Source organism: Schistocerca piceifrons, chromosome 9, assembly GCF_021461385.2.
Source record: "Schistocerca piceifrons isolate TAMUIC-IGC-003096 chromosome 9, iqSchPice1.1, whole genome shotgun sequence".
NCBI classification, from domain to species: Eukaryota; Metazoa; Arthropoda; class Insecta; order Orthoptera; family Acrididae; genus Schistocerca; species Schistocerca piceifrons.
Window position 1 is genome coordinate 103,618,109 of NC_060146.1, and position 16,940 is coordinate 103,635,048.

At 42.7% G+C, this 16,940-nt stretch overlaps 1 protein-coding gene across 1 annotated transcript in view; it reads right to left on the reverse strand.

Moving 5' to 3' along the window:
* LOC124716738 overlaps positions 1 to 16,940 on the reverse strand; it is a 105,067-nt gene that overhangs the window by 75,390 nt on the left and 12,737 nt on the right. Inside the window, exon 2 of the mRNA XM_047243281.1 lies at positions 8,854 to 9,009. Within this exon, the coding sequence (XP_047099237.1) occupies positions 8,854 to 9,009 (156 nt within the window). The remainder of the gene's footprint in view (positions 1 to 8,853; positions 9,010 to 16,940) is intronic.

Below are 16,940 nucleotides of genomic sequence, written 5' to 3' on the forward strand. Positions count from 1 at the left end.
TAATGTTATTCAGATAGGACGTTGTATGTCCTCAGAAATCATGTGACGGAAGAGGGGAGAATAAATTACAGTACATGCTTCCTAACGATTGTCACACATCCTCTGGCCAGAAAATAATTCGAGTTTCTAGCAGGAAGGTTTCTATACACTGAGATCAACCATCACAGTACGAATGCATGGAATCATTTCACTATATTCAATGTAACTTTTTTTTAGTTTTAGGGAAGAGAAAAATGTTTCAACATATTTATTTGCGTTTTCCATCGCTATCTGTTGTAACTGGTGTATACAAAATCACAATATCCAAATAGCAAACATCATATTGATTACTGCACAAAAACCACCAAGTACAGAAATAGTTTAGTAAGCATTTGATTTTTTTGTAGCAAGGTTTTAAAGTGATTAGTCGAGTTTAATTAATGTAATTTTGACCCACACTAGTCAGTTTCCAAAGTAACAACGCACATATCTAACAGTATTACATGGAATTCGTAGCCAATCACGGTCTTAGTTTTACGTGCTTGCTGTTTGGATGTGATGTGGCGATTAATTGAAATAATGACCTTCACACATATATAATCAAGATAACATCGATGCTGAGAGTACATTCATCGAAAAAACAGCTATTCATAAGCACATAAAATGCATAAAAATATTAAAAATATAACACTTGAAAAACGTTTAAAATATTAGGTTTGTGTGAACATATTAAATAGTCCATGACAGTATAATTTTTTAATACCTGCTGTATCAGTGTCACATATATTGGTACAGCCTATTCTGACAAAGTTTTCTAATTTATTTGCCTCATTACTGTATGTTTTACTCGGCATACTAGATTAATGTGGTGAGGTTACTGAGATTTTGAAATGCTGGGCTCCCACTTACTGATATCGGCTCACGTAAAGACTAAATGATTCTGTTGCCAGTTAGCGATTTGGTTGTGAATTTGGTTTTTACTGTCGGTAGCATCACACTTTCTTCCTTCCTTTATCAAATCAGAAGGAAATTCATTTTCATTCAGCAGAATCTTGCGCACTTTTCACATTGCAGTAATGGTTATGTACCGAGGTAAATAGTGTGGAGATAGATTGTTATTTGTATGAAACAGTAGACAATAGAGAACAGTCGTGATAAGCTTTGTTCTTGCAGATCATCTAATCTGCAAAAACAAAACTTACCACGACCCAATCGCAACATGTGTATGTGAACTGTGTAACGAAGCCTGTGAACGATATCACATAGAACTGTGCAGTAAAAGAGTGAAATCGATAAATGAATATGCAAAAATGTAAAATGTAAATGTAAAATGTTAAGCAAAGTAACTGTATATGGCTATTTGGCTGCAATTTTATTAAATAAAAATTAGAGAACAGAGTTCAAATAAACACAAACATATATCTCGGCTAACAGATTTTTGTCACCATTATTTCAACGAGATCAAAACTGATCAGTTATTAATTAAGGTAGGGCATAATATGTAACTGAATCTTGTTTTAGTTCGTATAGAATTTAGGAAAATTAATAGTACGTTTTAATATGTTGTAACTCGTCTTCGGAAACAGACTTATTTTGTGTTGCAAGGAGGTTATCATTTGCCCCAGGATTTCGAACCTGAATCGGTATAGACGGGGTCTGAGATGTAATGGTTTCAGAACTGAGATGATTCAGTTTATATGATTGGAGAGTAAAAGAGCTTTCGGAGTCCGATGTTGACAGTAACTTTATTAGACCTCTTTTACATCTGCGGTATATCTGGTACGACGAAACCCACGATATTGTGAGATATTGGTCTGCTGTGTGCCTTGTACGTAGCGTTGGTACAGCGTCATTGATCTGAATAACATTGCCAGTCTTGTTGGTCAACATTCGTTTTACAGGGAGCTCCTCTTTTGCTGTAAAAGACAGTGCACGGTGTTCATGTTGGTGTTCGATTTCTAAGAATGGAACCTAAAGATGGACAAAGGTTGCTAATGCTAATGCCCCCTGGAGTGGGCCAGATCGATTCCCGGTGGTGAAAAAAAAAAATTATCTATGTCAGCTAATATCAAATATTCCATGAAGAGATGTCCGTGAGTGTAGCTTGTATGTAGGTTAGGAATATTTTTGTTACTAAAACGCCGTCTACAGTCGATGTGTTTTATTTGCCTCTTTCATCGAATGCGTTTCGGAGGTATAATTTCGTTTTCACGGATTACATTAAGGTTTTGGGGCGTTACGTCTGCCTCAGTTTACCTTCTAGCAGTAAAGGAACGAACGGGATGCACTCAGCCCTTGTGAGGCAAAATGAGGACCTACTTGATTGAGAAGAGGCGGCTCCGGTCTCGTAAACTGACATACGGCCGGGGGAGCGGTGTGCTGGCCACATGCCTCTCCATCTACACATCCAGTGACGCCTGTGAGCTGAGGATGACACGGCGGCCGGTCGGTACCGTTGTGCCTTCCAAGGCCTGTTTGGACATAGTTTAGTTCATCAAAGGAAAGAAATAGCTGTTAATTTTACGCCACAAAAAAATCTGAGGCGACATAAAAGAAATAAATAAAGCATTATTAATGACCAAATGAAGCCAAAAGTTAGTAATACTTTACTTATTTCGTTTCTATCGTCTGAGATATTTCTCGCGTACAACTGATAACTATGTCGTTCAGTTACTGCTAGGTCATAAACTGAAACACATGTAATAAACAAATAACGCCAATGCAGTCCGTGAAAATGGGTTGTATCTCCAAAACGCATTGGACTAAAACAGGGAAATAATCTATATTCGTCTTCTTTAGCGTATTCGTGTTTCTGGAGTCTCTTCATCATGTCCCATTCTGAGCATCTTCCTTCATCTGTTTGTATGTTCGGCCTCTTCTACTGTCACCCATCATTCCAAATCTCTTCCTAACTATTCCTCTCACTACGTCCACTTTTCCCTCTACAACCATTTGTGCAGACAATTCCAAAGCAGTATACATCCTAGCCAAGATCTTATTTTCTTGATCACTTCAAATGATCTTATTTTTTCCCCTATTTTCTTCATTACTTGTCCATTCTTCAGTCTGTCAATCCACTCCACCTTAAGCATTCTTCTCCATAGCCACATTTCAGAACTTTCTGAATAACTTTTCTTCTTTCTTGTTAACTGTCAATGATTCACTGCTGTATAACTCCAGGGGTAACATTTAGCATATCTTTCCTGCGCTCTATCGGAATTCTTCTACACATTAGTAACTGCTTCACCGTTTCAAATTCTCTCTTTCCCATAAATGTCCTCCTTATTTCTTCTCTACAGCTTCCATTCCATGTCATTAGTCTAAGGATTTTACTTTTCATCTAAGAATACATTAATTGGCGCTTTCTTCTTGCTTCTTCTCATCGCTTTTGTCTTTCCTGTACTTTTCTTCAGCCCATACTCTTTGCCACTCCTTGCAATACTCTTCAACATCTGCTACAGCTCATCTTCTGACTGCGTTTTGTAGTCTTTATTATTTCTCTTCCAATTATTCTCCATATATACTGAACAGCTTTGATGATAGCTAACTTCTTGCTTTACCCCCCTTCCGATGCTCATCTATTCCGTCTCCTAATTCCCTACTCATTCAAACACTTTTTGTTTTGTGTAGATCTCCTTATCTTTCTATCTCTCCAGTCTATATCCACATCTTATAATATTCTCAGCACTATACTACAGCTGACTCTGCCGAAGCCTGCTGCCGGTCGATAAAACAAATACACACCTCCTTGTTCATTTCTGTCATCTGTAATCTATATTACTCCAATCTATATTACCTAACAGCAAAACAGGGCACAGGGATGTGCTGTTGCAGTTGCAGGCTTTCAGGACATCTAAAATTTGATTTTCAATATTTCGAATAATTATTGGCCAAATTTCAAAATTTGACATGCTGCCAAAATCTACTCTTTATGAAGTATATTCTGACGTTAAAGTGTTAACACAGTAAACCAAGTTTTCAAGCTAGATATTCATCTTCTGTATCTGCACCTCTTGTCCTTTCTTTTCACATTTGTAGTTAAATGACAGGTTATAGGTTCCGCCTATTTGCAAACATACTGTTTTTTTTTCTTTTTATCCAAACATGTTTCAGCACATCTGTGCCACCAGCAGTGGGTTTCCGTTTACTCAAAACTGTAAAAAATGAATGTATTTTAGATTGTAACTGATCTAACAAAGTTAGGCCTACTTTCTTTCTTTCTTTCGCTTACGTCATAGTCCTGCAGCGATCGCAGGGTCAGCGTGGTTAGAACGGATTTGGCCAGGTTAGTTTGAGGGGTGGCCGGATGCCCTTCCTGCCGCCACCCCGTACCCCTCAGGGATGGAATCAGTTTACCCCAGCTGTCTGCATCTAGTGTAAATCGTGAAAGAGTGCTAACGTGTTTAAAATGTCTGCGACGCGTGTAACTGAGGCGGCGCGTGGGGACCAGCCCAGTATTCACCTAGCAGGATGTGGAAAACCGCCTAAAAACCACATCCAGGCTGGCAGGCACACCGGCCCCCGCCGTTAATCTGCCGGGCGGATTCGATCCGGGACCGGCGCGCGTATCCGAGTCCAGGAAGCAGCGTGTTAGCGCCCTCGGGTACCCTAGCGGGTCAACAAAGTTAGGCCTGCAGTTTTTACTAAGCTGTATCTTGAGAGCTGTATTCTGAAGTTTCATTAAGGTGTTCCCATATTTATTGTAGAGAATGCTGGGGAATGCCTGGCTAGGCGACGAAATATTCATCTTTTGGATCTGCAACTCTTGTCCTTTCTTTCCGCTTTTGCAGTTAAATTATAGGTTCCGCCTTCTGGAAATGACACTTTTTATTTTTACCCAAACATGTTTCAGCAGCTCTGTGCCATCATCAGTTGGTTTCTGTTTACTGAAAATTGTAAAAAATGAACATATTTTAGGTTGTAACTTCACAAGACAGCCCACAACACACAGCTTAATAAAAATTGTAATCCTCACTTTGTCAAATCAGTTACAACCTAAAATATGTTCATTTTTGTACAGTTTTCAATGAATAGAAACCCACGGATGATGGCACAGATGCGCTCAAACATGTGTGGGTAAAAAGAAAACAAACCAGTGTGTTTGCAAAAAGGCGGAACCCATAACCTACAATTAAAGCCAGAAATTGTGCGCGAAGTACTCGGACTATACGGAACCAGTATTTGAGAATCAGAGCACTTCAAGAGTTGCAACGAACTTAACTATGCTGTAAAACTTCTCGTGAACACGCGTTTTCGATTCTTTTAGGAATCGGAGTGGGTGTGTTATGGTATGTTGTGGCTGGAGACGGCCTGTTTACTAGCAAAAATATTCACAACCTTATTATCGCCAGTATTCGTCCAGCAGGGGGAGGAGCAGCGGCATTATGCAGTTCCCGATCACCAGTATTTGTACGAGTCCATCCACCCATTCCAGTGGCTAGCGTTGCTGCCTGTGGATCACGGGGTACTGGGTTCGATTACCAGCCGGGTTGAGGCTATTCTCTGCCGGGGGACTGAGTGTTTGTGTTGTCCTCATCATTTCATCATCATCATCATCATCATCATTATTCGTGACAGTCGCTAGATTGGATCGTGTAAAAAAATTGGACTGTGTCAAGATGGGAACTTTGGATGGGCGCTGATGACTGCACTGTTGAGTGCCCCACAAACCAAACATCATCGTATCCATTCCGGAGCCCTATATCCAGCCATTGCTGGGGCAGGCTGTGTTGTGGATGGAGTCGCCAGTCCCAAAAGCGTTCCAAGGCTAATGACAGCTCATCCACTAGGAGGAACCTGTGTACGTCTTCTGTCTGCGTCTAGTATATGTCGCACGGCGAAATGTACACTACTGGCCATTAAAATTGCTACACCACGAAGATGACGTGCTACAGACGCGAAATTTAACCGACAGGAAGAAGATGCTGTGATATGCAAATGATTAGCTTTTCAGAGCATTCACACAAGATTGGCGCCGGTGGTGACACCTACAACGTGCTGACATGAGGAAAGTTTCCAATCGATTTCTCGTACACAAACAGCAGTTGACCGGCGTTGCCTGGTGAAACGTTGTTGTGATGCCTCGTGTAAGGAGGAGAAATGCGTACCATCACGTTTCCAACTTTGATAAACGTCGGATTGTAGTCTATCGCCATTGCGGTTTATCGTATCACGACATTGCTGCTCGCGTTGGTCGAGATCCAGTGACTGTTAGCAGAATATGGAATCGGTGGGTTCAGGAGGGTAATACGGAACGCCGTGCTGCATCCCAACGGCCTCGATCACTAGCAGTCGAGATGACAGGCGTCTTATCCACATGGCTGAAACGGATCGTGCAGCCACGTCTCGATCCCTGAGTCAACAGACGGGGACGTTTGCAAGACAACAACAATCCGCACGGACAGTTCGACGACGTTTGCAGCAGCATGGACTATCAGCTCGGAGACCATGGCTGCGGTTACCCTTGACGCTGCATCACAGACAGGAGCGCCTGCGATGGTGTACTCTACAACGAACCTGGGTGCACGAATGGCAAAACATCATTTTTTCGGATGAATCCAAGTTCTGTTTACATCATGATGGTCGCTACCGTGTTTGGCGACATCGCGGTGAACGCACATTGGAAGCGTGTATTCGTCATTGCCATACTGGCGTATCACCCGGCGTGATGGTATGGGGTGCCATTGGTTACACGTCTCCGTCACCTCTTGTTCGCATTGACGGCACTTTGAACAGCGGGCGTTACACTTCAGATGTGATACGACCCGTGGCTCAACCCTTCATTCGATCCCTCCGAAAGCCTACATTTCAGCAGGATAATGCACGACCGCATGTTGCAGGTCCTATACGGACCTTTCTGGATACAGAAAATGTCCGACCGCTGCCCTGGCCAGCACATTCTCCAGATCTCTCACCAATTGAAAACGTCTGGTCAATGGTGGCCGAGCAACTGGCTCGTCACAATACGCCAGTCACTACTCTTGATGAAGTGTGGTATCGTGTTGAAGCTGCATGTACACGCCATCCAAGCTCTGTTTGACTCAACGCCAGGCGTATCGAGGCCGTTATTACGGCCAGAGGTGGTTGTTCTGGGTACTGATTTGTCAGGATCTATGCACCCAAATTGCGTGAAAATGTAATCACATGTTAGTTCTAGTATATTATATTTGTCCAATGAATACCCGTTTATCTTCTGCATTTCTTCTTCGTGTAGCAATTTTAATGGCCAATAGTATATTTTAGGTTGTAACTTCACAAGACAGCCCACAACACACAGCTTAATAAAAATTGTAGGCCTCACTTTGTCAGTTCTGTTACAACCTAAATTATGTTCATTTTTTTACAGTTTTCAATGAATGGAAACCCACAGATGATGGCACAGAAGCGCTCAAACATGTGTGGGTACAAAGAAAAAACAGTGTGTTTGCAAAACGGCGGAACCCATAACCTATAATTAAAGCCAGAAAATGTGCGCGAAGTACTCGGACTACACCGAACCAGTATTTGAGAATCAGAGCACTTCAGGCGTTGCAACGAACTTAACTATGCCGTAAAACTTCTCGTGAACGCTGATACGCGTTTTTGTTTCTTTTAGGAACCGCAGTGGGTGTGTTACTGTGGCCGGAGACGGCCTGTTTACTAGCAAAAATATTCACAACCTTATTATCGCCAGTATTTGTCCGGCAGGGGGAGGATAAGCGGTAGCATACAGTTCCCGATCAGCAGTATTTGTAGCAGTCCATCCACCGATTCCAGTGGCTAGGCGCTAGCGTTGCTGCATTTGGATCACAGGGTACAGGGTTCGATTCCCGCCCGGGTTGAGGCGGGGACTGGGTGTTTGTGTTGTCCTCATCATTTCATCATCATCATAATCATCATCATAATCCGTGACAGTGCCACCCATTTCATTGGGTAGTGGTTAGCGTTGCTGCCTCTGGATCGCGGGGTACTGGGTTCGATTCCCGGCCGGGTTGAGGCTATTCTCTGCCTGGGGACGGGGTGTTTGTGTTGTCCTCATTGTTTCATGATCAACATAGGCATGATCATCATTCGTGACAGTGGCTAGATTAGATTGTGTCAAAAAATTGGACTTTGTAAAAATTGGGGCTTTGGATGGGCGCTGATGACCGCACAGTTGAGTGCCCAACACAAACCAAACATCATTGTATCCTTTCCGGCGCCCAATGTCCAGCCATTGCTGGGTCGGGCTGTGTTGTTGATGGAATCGTACTCCCAAAAGCGTTCCATGGTTAATGACAACTCATCCACCAGGAGGAACTTGTGTACCTCTTCTGTCTGCGTGTAGTATATGTCGCACGGCGAAATGTATCATAGTTTTCAAACTGTTTGCGCAGTGTATAGCTGAACTGGAACCTGGGAAACCAGCCCAATATTTACCTAAACGGATGTGTAAAACATTGGACCAGTACCGTGGATTAAAATCCAAACCTCTCTGCAGTGTCTCACGGAGCGGAAGCACTTTGGCACTGTTGGTGATGATCCGCTCATCAGATACTTCACAGAGGGTGTGTCGATTGATATGCGGTCTGTGAGCGACCTGTGTACCTCTTCTGTCTGTGTATAGTATATGTCGCACGGCGAAATGTGTCATAGTTTTCAAACTGTTTGCGCAGAGTGTAGCTGAATTGGAACCTGGGAAACCAGCCCAACATTTACCTAAATGGATGTGGAAAACATTGGACCAGTAGCGTGGATTAAATTCCAAACCTCTCTGCAGTGTCTCAAGGAGCGGAAGCACTTTGGCACTGTTGGTGGTGATCCGCTCATCAGATACTTCACGGAGGCTGTGTCATTTGACATGCGGTCTGCGAGCGTTTGCTGGTGGGGCGGGAGCCGGCGCGGCCTCCCACGTACCTGGGCGACTCGATGTCGGGCACCTGCAGGAAGTTGCTGCTCTTGGGCTTCTGCGGCGTGTGCAGGGTGGGCACTGCGCGCGCCAGAATCTCCGCCACCGGCACCTGCGGCGACCCGAACCCCGTCGAGATCCCGTACAGCATCTCCTGGAACACACTGCCCACAGCGCGCGCGTTACACTGCTGCCCTCGCCATCTGCTCCTAAAGACTGGAAAGTAGCACAGGTCACACCAGTATTCAAGAAAGGAGTATCCCATTGAATTATTCAGACCCATATCACTGACCTCAATTTGCAGTAGGATTTTGGAGCATGTACTGTACTCGAACATTGTGAATCACCTTGACGTCATTGATGGAAGATGTCATTATTTTCTTAAGCTGAAATAACAATAATAATGGTATGAATATATACAATACATCATTTGTTTCTATTAAAAAATTCGTCAGTGGAGTAGAAGGAGTTGGCCACTAGTAAGTCTTTCAGGCTCCTTTTAAACTGATCTTTATTTGTGACTAAATTTTTTATTTTTACTGACAAATTATTGGAGATGAGTGTTCCTGAGAAGTGGACCCCTTTTTGAACTAAAGTAAGTGCTTTTAAGTACTTGTGCAGATCATTTTTGTTCGTGGTATTGTATGTATGAACTGAGCTGTTTGTTGGAAAAAGAGATATATTATTTAGGACAAATTTCATTAATGAGTGCCCGCATCTCGTGGTCGTGCGGTAGCGTTCTCGCTTCCCACGCCCGGGTTCCCGGGTTCGATTCCCGGCGGGGTGAGGGATTTTCTCTGCCTCGTGATGGCTGGGTGTTGTGTGCTGTCCTTAGGTTAGTTAGGTTTAAGTAGTTCTAAGTTCTAGGGGACTGATGACCATAGATGTTAAGTCCCATAGTGCTCAGAACCATTTGAACCATTAATGAGTAAATATACTGAGAGGCAGTAGTTAGTATACCCAGTTCTTTGAAGAGGTTTCTACAGGACGTCCGTGAATTTACTCTACAAATAATACGTATTACACGCTTTTGGACTCTGAAAACTTTTGTTTGACTTGAAGAGTTACCCCAAAATATTATACCACATGACATTATTGATACATAACCAACACGGAGCCGACCGGGGTGGCCGAGCGGTTCTAGGCACTACAGTCAGGTTCGCATCCTGCCTCTGGCGTGGATGTGTGTGATGTCCTTAGGTTAGTTAGGTTTAAGTAGTTCTAGGGTATCTATATAAATGACCTGGGTGACAATATGAGCAGTTCTATTAGGTTGTTCGCAGATGATGCTGTAGTTTACCGTCTAGTAAGGTCATCCGAAGACCAGTATGAGTTGCAAAGCGATTTAGAAAAGATTGCTGTATGGTGTGGCAGGTGGCAGTTGACGGTAAATAACGAAAAGTGTGAGGTGATCCACATGAGTTCCAAAAGAAATATGTTGGAATTAGATTACTCGATAAATAGTACAATTCTCAAGAATGTCAATTCAACTAAGTACCTGGGCGTTAAAATTACGAACAACTTCAGTTGGAAAGACCACATAGATAATACTGTGGGGAAGGCGAGCCAAGGATTGCGTTTCATTGGTAGGACACTTAGAAGATGCAACAAGTCCACTAAAGAGACAGCTTACACTACACTCGTTCGTCCTCTGTCAGAATATTGCTGTGCGGTGTAGGATCCTTACCAGGTGGGATTGACGGAGGACATCGAAAGGGTGCAAAAAAGGGCAGCTCGTTTTGTATTATCACGTAATAGGGGAGTGAAACATGGACGATAAATAGTTTGGACAAGAAGAGAATAGAAGCTTTCGAAATATGGTGCTACAGAAGAATGCTGAAGATTAGATGGGTAGATCACATTACTAATGAGGAAGTATTGAATAGGATTGGGGAAAAGAGAAGTTTGTGGCACAACTTGACCAGAAGAAGCGATCGGTTGGAAGGAAATGTTCTGAGGTATCAAGGGATCACCAATTTAGTATTGGAGGGTAGCGTGGAGGGTAAAAATCGTAGAGGGAGACCAAGAGATGAATACACTAAGCAGATTCAGAAGGATGTAGGTTGCAGTAGGTACTGGGAGATGAAGAAGCTTGCACAGGATAGAGTAGCATGGAGAGCTGCATCAAACCAGTCTCAGGACTGAAGACCACAACAACAACAACAGGGGAGAGAGTGTGGCAGATATAATACACGAGTTGGGATGGAAGTCATTAAAGCAAAGACGTTTTTCGTCGCGGCGAGATCTATTTACGAAATTTCAGTCACCAACTTTCTCTTCCGAATGCGAAAATATTTTGTTGAGCCCAACCTACATAGGTAGGAATGATCATAAAAATAAAATAAGAGAAATCAGAGCTCGAATAGAAAGGTTTAGGTGTTTGTTTTTCCCAAGCGCTGTTCGGGAATGGAATAGTAGAGAGATAGTATGATTGTGGTTCGATGAACCCTCTGCCAAGCACTTTAATGTGAATTGCAGAGTAATCATGTAGATGTAGAGCACGAGCTACAGACACTCAATACAGAACCGGACAATAACTAACAGACATACAACAATGAAACTTCCGGCAGTTACGCACTGAACACAGGCCCGTGCAGGGATACAACCCCATTTCGCTCCGGCACACCGCTGGCGCGAAATGACGAATGTTCCGGAACTTTTTGAACAGACTTCGTACATCAAGTCAAGGCTCGATCAGGGAAAAAGTGCAGTCGTGGCTGAACTGAATAATTTGACAAACACTGGAATGTACCTTTTTATTTTTATGTTTGAAATCCTAACTGATATACACACAAAAACTTTGAAGTTCCTTTGTGGTTTTTTATCTTGTACTTAACAAGAATTACTTTCGTGCGGTAGTAGACTTCAAAGTGCAGAACCCAATATGCTGTTTTCTTTTAAGTTACGGAACGTGAAAGAATTTTTCCACTCTGCGGAGGAATGTGCACTACGTTTATACGTAGCTGCAAATTAAAGCTCTGCACGTGACTGAGACTCGAATCTGGAACTTTGCTTCTCGTAGGCAGTGCCCTTACCGAAGGAGCTATCCAAGCACGATTCACGACTAGCCCTCACAGCTTTATTTCCGCCAGTACATCTACTACGCTGCAATTTCACAAAAGTTCTGCGTACCTTGCGGGTTTAGCACTGCTAAGAAGAAATGCCCCCCCCTCCCGCCCCCCCCCTGAACCATGGACCTTGCCGTTGGTGGGGAGGCTTGCGTGCCTCAGCGATACAGATAGCCGTACCGTAGGTGCAACCACAACGGAGGGGTATCTGTTGAGAGGCCAGACAAACGTGTGGTTCCTGAAGAGGGGCAGCAGCCTTTTCAGTAGTTGCAAGGGCAACAGTCTGGATGATTGACTGATCTGGCCTTGTAACAATAACCAAAACGGCCTTGCTGTGCTGGTACTGCGAACGGCTGAAAGCAGGGGGAAACTACAGCCGTAATTTTTCCCGAGGGCATGCATCTTTACTGTATGGTTAAATGATGATGGCGTCCTCTTGGGTAAAATATTCCGGAGGTAAAATAGTCCCCCATTCGGATCTCCGGGCGGTGACTACTCAAGAGGATGTCATTATCAGGAGAAAGAAAACTGGCGTCCTACAGATTGGAGTGTGGAATGTCAGATCCCTTAATCGGGCAGGTAGGTTAGAAAATTTAAAAAGGGAAATGGATAGGTTGAAGTTAGATATAGTGGGAATTAGTGAAGTTCGGTGGCAGGAGAAACAAGACTTCTGGTCAGGTGACTACAGGGTTATAAACATAAAATCAAATAGGGCTAATGCAGGAGTAGGTTTAATAATGAATAGGAAAATAGGAATAAGGGTAAGCTACTACAAACAGCATAGTGAACGCATTATTGTGGCCAAAATAGATACGAAGCCCACACCTACTACAGTAGTACAAGATTATATGCCAACTAGCTCTGCAGATGATGAAGAAATTGAGGAAATGTATGATGAAATAAAAGAAATTATTCAGATTGTGAAGGGAGACGAAAATTTAATAGTCATGGGTGACTGGAATTCGAGTGTAGGAAAAGGGAGAGAAGGAAACATAGTAGGTGAATATGGATTGGGGCTAAGAAATGAAAGAGGAAGCCGCCTGGTAGAATTTTGCACAGAGCACAACATAATCATAGCTAACACTTGGTTTAAGAATCATGAAAGAAGGTTTTATACATGGAAGAACCCTGGAGATACTAAAAGGTATCAGATAGATTATATAATGGTAAGACAGAGATTTAGGAACCAGGTTTTAAATTGTAAGACATTTCCAGGGGCAGATGTGGACTCTGACCACAATCTATTGGTTATGACCTGTAGATTAAAACTGAAGAAACTGCAAAAAGTTGGGAATTTAAGGAGATGGGACCTGGATAAACTGAAAGAACCAGAGGTTGTACAGAGTTTCAGGGAGAGCATAAGGGAACAATTGACAGGAATGGGGGAAAGAAATACAGTAGAAGAAGAATGGGCAGCTTTGAGGGATGAAGTAGCGAAGGCAGCAGAGGATCAAGTACGTAAAAAGACGAGGGCTAGTAGAAATCCTTGGGTAACAGAAGAAATATTGACTTTAATTGATGAAAGGAGAAAATATAAAAATGCAGTAAATGAAACAGGCAAAAAGGAATACAAACGTCTCAAAAATGAGATCGACAGGAAGTGCAAAATGGCTAAGCAGGGATGGCTAGAGGACAAATGTAAGGATGTAGAGGCCTATCTCACTAGGGGTAAGATAGATACTGCCTACAGGAAAATTAAAGAGACCTTTGGAGATAAGAGAACGACTTGTATGAATATCAAGAGCTCAGATGGAAACCCAGTTCTAAGCAAAGAAGGGAAAGCAGAAAGGTGGAAGGAGTATATAGAGGGTCTATACAAGGGCGATGTACTTGAGAACAATATTATGGAAATGGAAGAGGATGTAGATGAAGATGAAATGGGAGATACGATACTGCGTGAAGAGTTTGACAGAGCACTGAAAGACCTGAGTCGAAACAAGGCCCCCGGAGTAGACAACATTCCATTGGAACTACTGACGGCCTTGGGAGAGCCAGTCCTGACAAAACTCTACCATTTGGTGAGCAAGATGTATGAAACAGGCGAAATACGCTCAGACTTCAAGAAGAATATAATAATTCCAATCCCAAAGAAAGCAGGTGTTGACAGATGTGAAAATTACCGAACTATCAGTTTAATAAGCCACAGCTGCAAAATACTAACACGAATTCTTTACAGACGAATGGAGAAACTAGTAGAAGCCGACCTTGGGGAAGATCAGTTTGGATTCCGTTGAAATACTGGAACATGTGAGGCAATACTGACCTTATGACTTATCTTAGAAGAAAGATTAAGGAAAGGCAAACCTACGTTTCTAGCATTTGTAGACTTAGAGAAAGCTTTTGACAATGTTGACTGGAATACTCTCTTTCAAATTCTAAAGGTGGCAGGGGTAAAATACAGGGAGCGAAAGGCTATTTACAATTTGTACAGAAACCAGATGGCAGTTATAAGAGTCGAGGGACATGAAAGGGAAGCAGTGGTTGGGAAGGGAGTAACACAGGGTTGTAGCCTCTCCCCGATGTTATTCAATCTGTATATTGAGCAAGCAGTAAAGGAAACAAAAGAAAAATTCGGAGTAGGTATTAAAATCCATGGAGAAGAAATAAAAACTTTGAGGTTCGCCGATGACATTGTAATTCTGTCAGAGACAGCAAAGGACTTGGAAGAGCAGTTGAACGGAATGGATGGTGTCTTGAAGGGAGGATATAAGATGAACATCAACAAAGGCAAAACGAGGATAATGGAATGTAGTCGAATTAAGTCGGGTGATGTTGAGGGTATTAGATTAGGAAATGAGACACTTAAAGTAGTAAAGGAGTTTTGCTATTTGGGGAGCAAAATAACTGATGATGGTCGAAGTAGAGAGGATATAAAATGTAGACTGGCAATGGCAAGGAAAGCGTTTCTGAAGAAGAGAAATTTGTTAACATCGAGTATAGATTTAAGTGTGAGGAAGTCATTTCTGAAAGTATTTGTATGGAGTGTAGCCATTTATGGAAGTGAAACATGGACGGTAAATAGTTTGGACAAGAAGAGAATAGAAGCTTTCGAAATGTGGTGCTACAGAAGAATGCTGAAGATTAGATGGGTAGATCACATAACTAATGAGGAGGTACTGAATAGGATTGGGGAGAAGAGGAGTTTGTGGCACAACTTGACCAGTAGAAGGGATCGGTTGGTAGGACATGTGCTGAGACATCAAGGGATTACCAATTTAGTATTGGAGGGCAGCGTGGTGGGTAAAAATCGTAGGGGGAGACCAAGAGATGAATACACTAAGCAGATTCAGAAGGATGTAGGTTGCAGTAGGTACTGGGAGATGAAGAAGCTTGCACAGGATGGAATAGCATGGAGAGCTGCATCAAACCAGTCTCAGGACTGAAGACCACAACAACAACAACTGTAAAGGTTTTCCTGAATTTCAATCAAAATTTAATGCAGGCGCTCTGCCACCTCGAAATTCGCAAACTATGCAACACGCTAGTCAGATGATGATGATTAGGTCCACTTCGAGGAGCGTAGGCGACGATGCGGGAGGCCTGCACCGCCGACTAGGCAGGGGCGTAGCGGAGGTAGTTTGCCATTGCCTTCCTCCGACCGTAATGGGGTTGAATCATGATGATGAAGACGACACTACAACACCCAGTCATCTCGAGGCAGGAAAAATTTCTGACCCCGCCGGGAAATCGAACCCGGGCCCCCTGCGCGGGAAGCGAACACGCTACCGCAAGAGCACGAGCTACAGACACTCAATACAGAACCGGACAATAACTAACAGACATACAACAATGAAACTTCCGGCAGTTACGCACTGAACACAGGCCCGTGCAGGGATACAACCCCATTTCGCTCCGGCACACGACTGGCGCGAAATGACGAATGTTCCGGAACTTTTTGAACAGACTTCGTACATCAAGTCAAGGCTCGATCAGGGAAAAAGTGCAGTCGTGGCTGAACTGAATAATTTAACAAACACTGGAATGTACCTTTTTATTTTTATGTTTGAAATTCTAACTGATATACACACAAAAACTTTGAAGTTCCTTTGTGGTTTTTTATCTTGTACTTAACAAGAATTACTTTTGTGCGGTAGTAGACTTCAAAGTGCGGAACCCAATATGCTGTTTTCTTTTAAGTTACGGAACGTGAAAGAATTTTTCACTCTGCGGAGGAATGTGCACTACGTTTATACGTAGCTGCAAATTAAAGCTCTGCACGTGACTGAGACTCGAATCTGGAACTTTGCTTTTCGTAGGCAGTGCCCTTACAGAAGGAGCTATCCAAGCACGATTCACGACTAGCCCTCACAGCTTTATTTCCGCCAGTACATCTACTACGCTGCAACTTCACAAAAGTTCTGCGTACCTTGCGGGTTTAGCACTACTAAGAAGAAATGCAGGCTGTTTACAGACACTTGACAATCCTTCAGCAACGTTATTTACAGCTTCTTTCATTGTAGTACAAAAGTGAACTACGAGGTTAACTGTCGACTAGAGATGGTTTCACCTGGGGTTAGGGTGACCATATTTTCTTCGGACAAACGTGGGACTTTCATACGTTTTCATGGCCAAAAAGTGGGACAATTTTTATTTCTCGTTAAATATCACTTTTAATGCTAACATTTCTTCTTCCTCTGCAAATATAGCCTTCACTGACATTTGTGTGTGTGTGTGTGTGTATGTACACAACCAAACAAAGAATGGAAAGAAGTACATTTCAAGTTTTCAGAAATTTACTTATTAAGAAATGTAACATATATATCACAGAATGTAGAAAGACATACAGTAACAATCACTACAAAAAAAGTTCTTAGTGAACACAAGGAATTTATGATTCTGTGGATTCCACACTGCAATCGTATTTCTTCGAAGATGAAATTTCATCCAGCAACTCAGGTTTGCCTAATAGGTACGAATAGAAGTCAGTGCTACTGTATTTACTGAAGTTTAAACAGGTCAGTAAAATACACTTAACACTCCTCGCCGTAAATCTATTCCCCTCATCTGTCCACTGTGACGATAGTAAG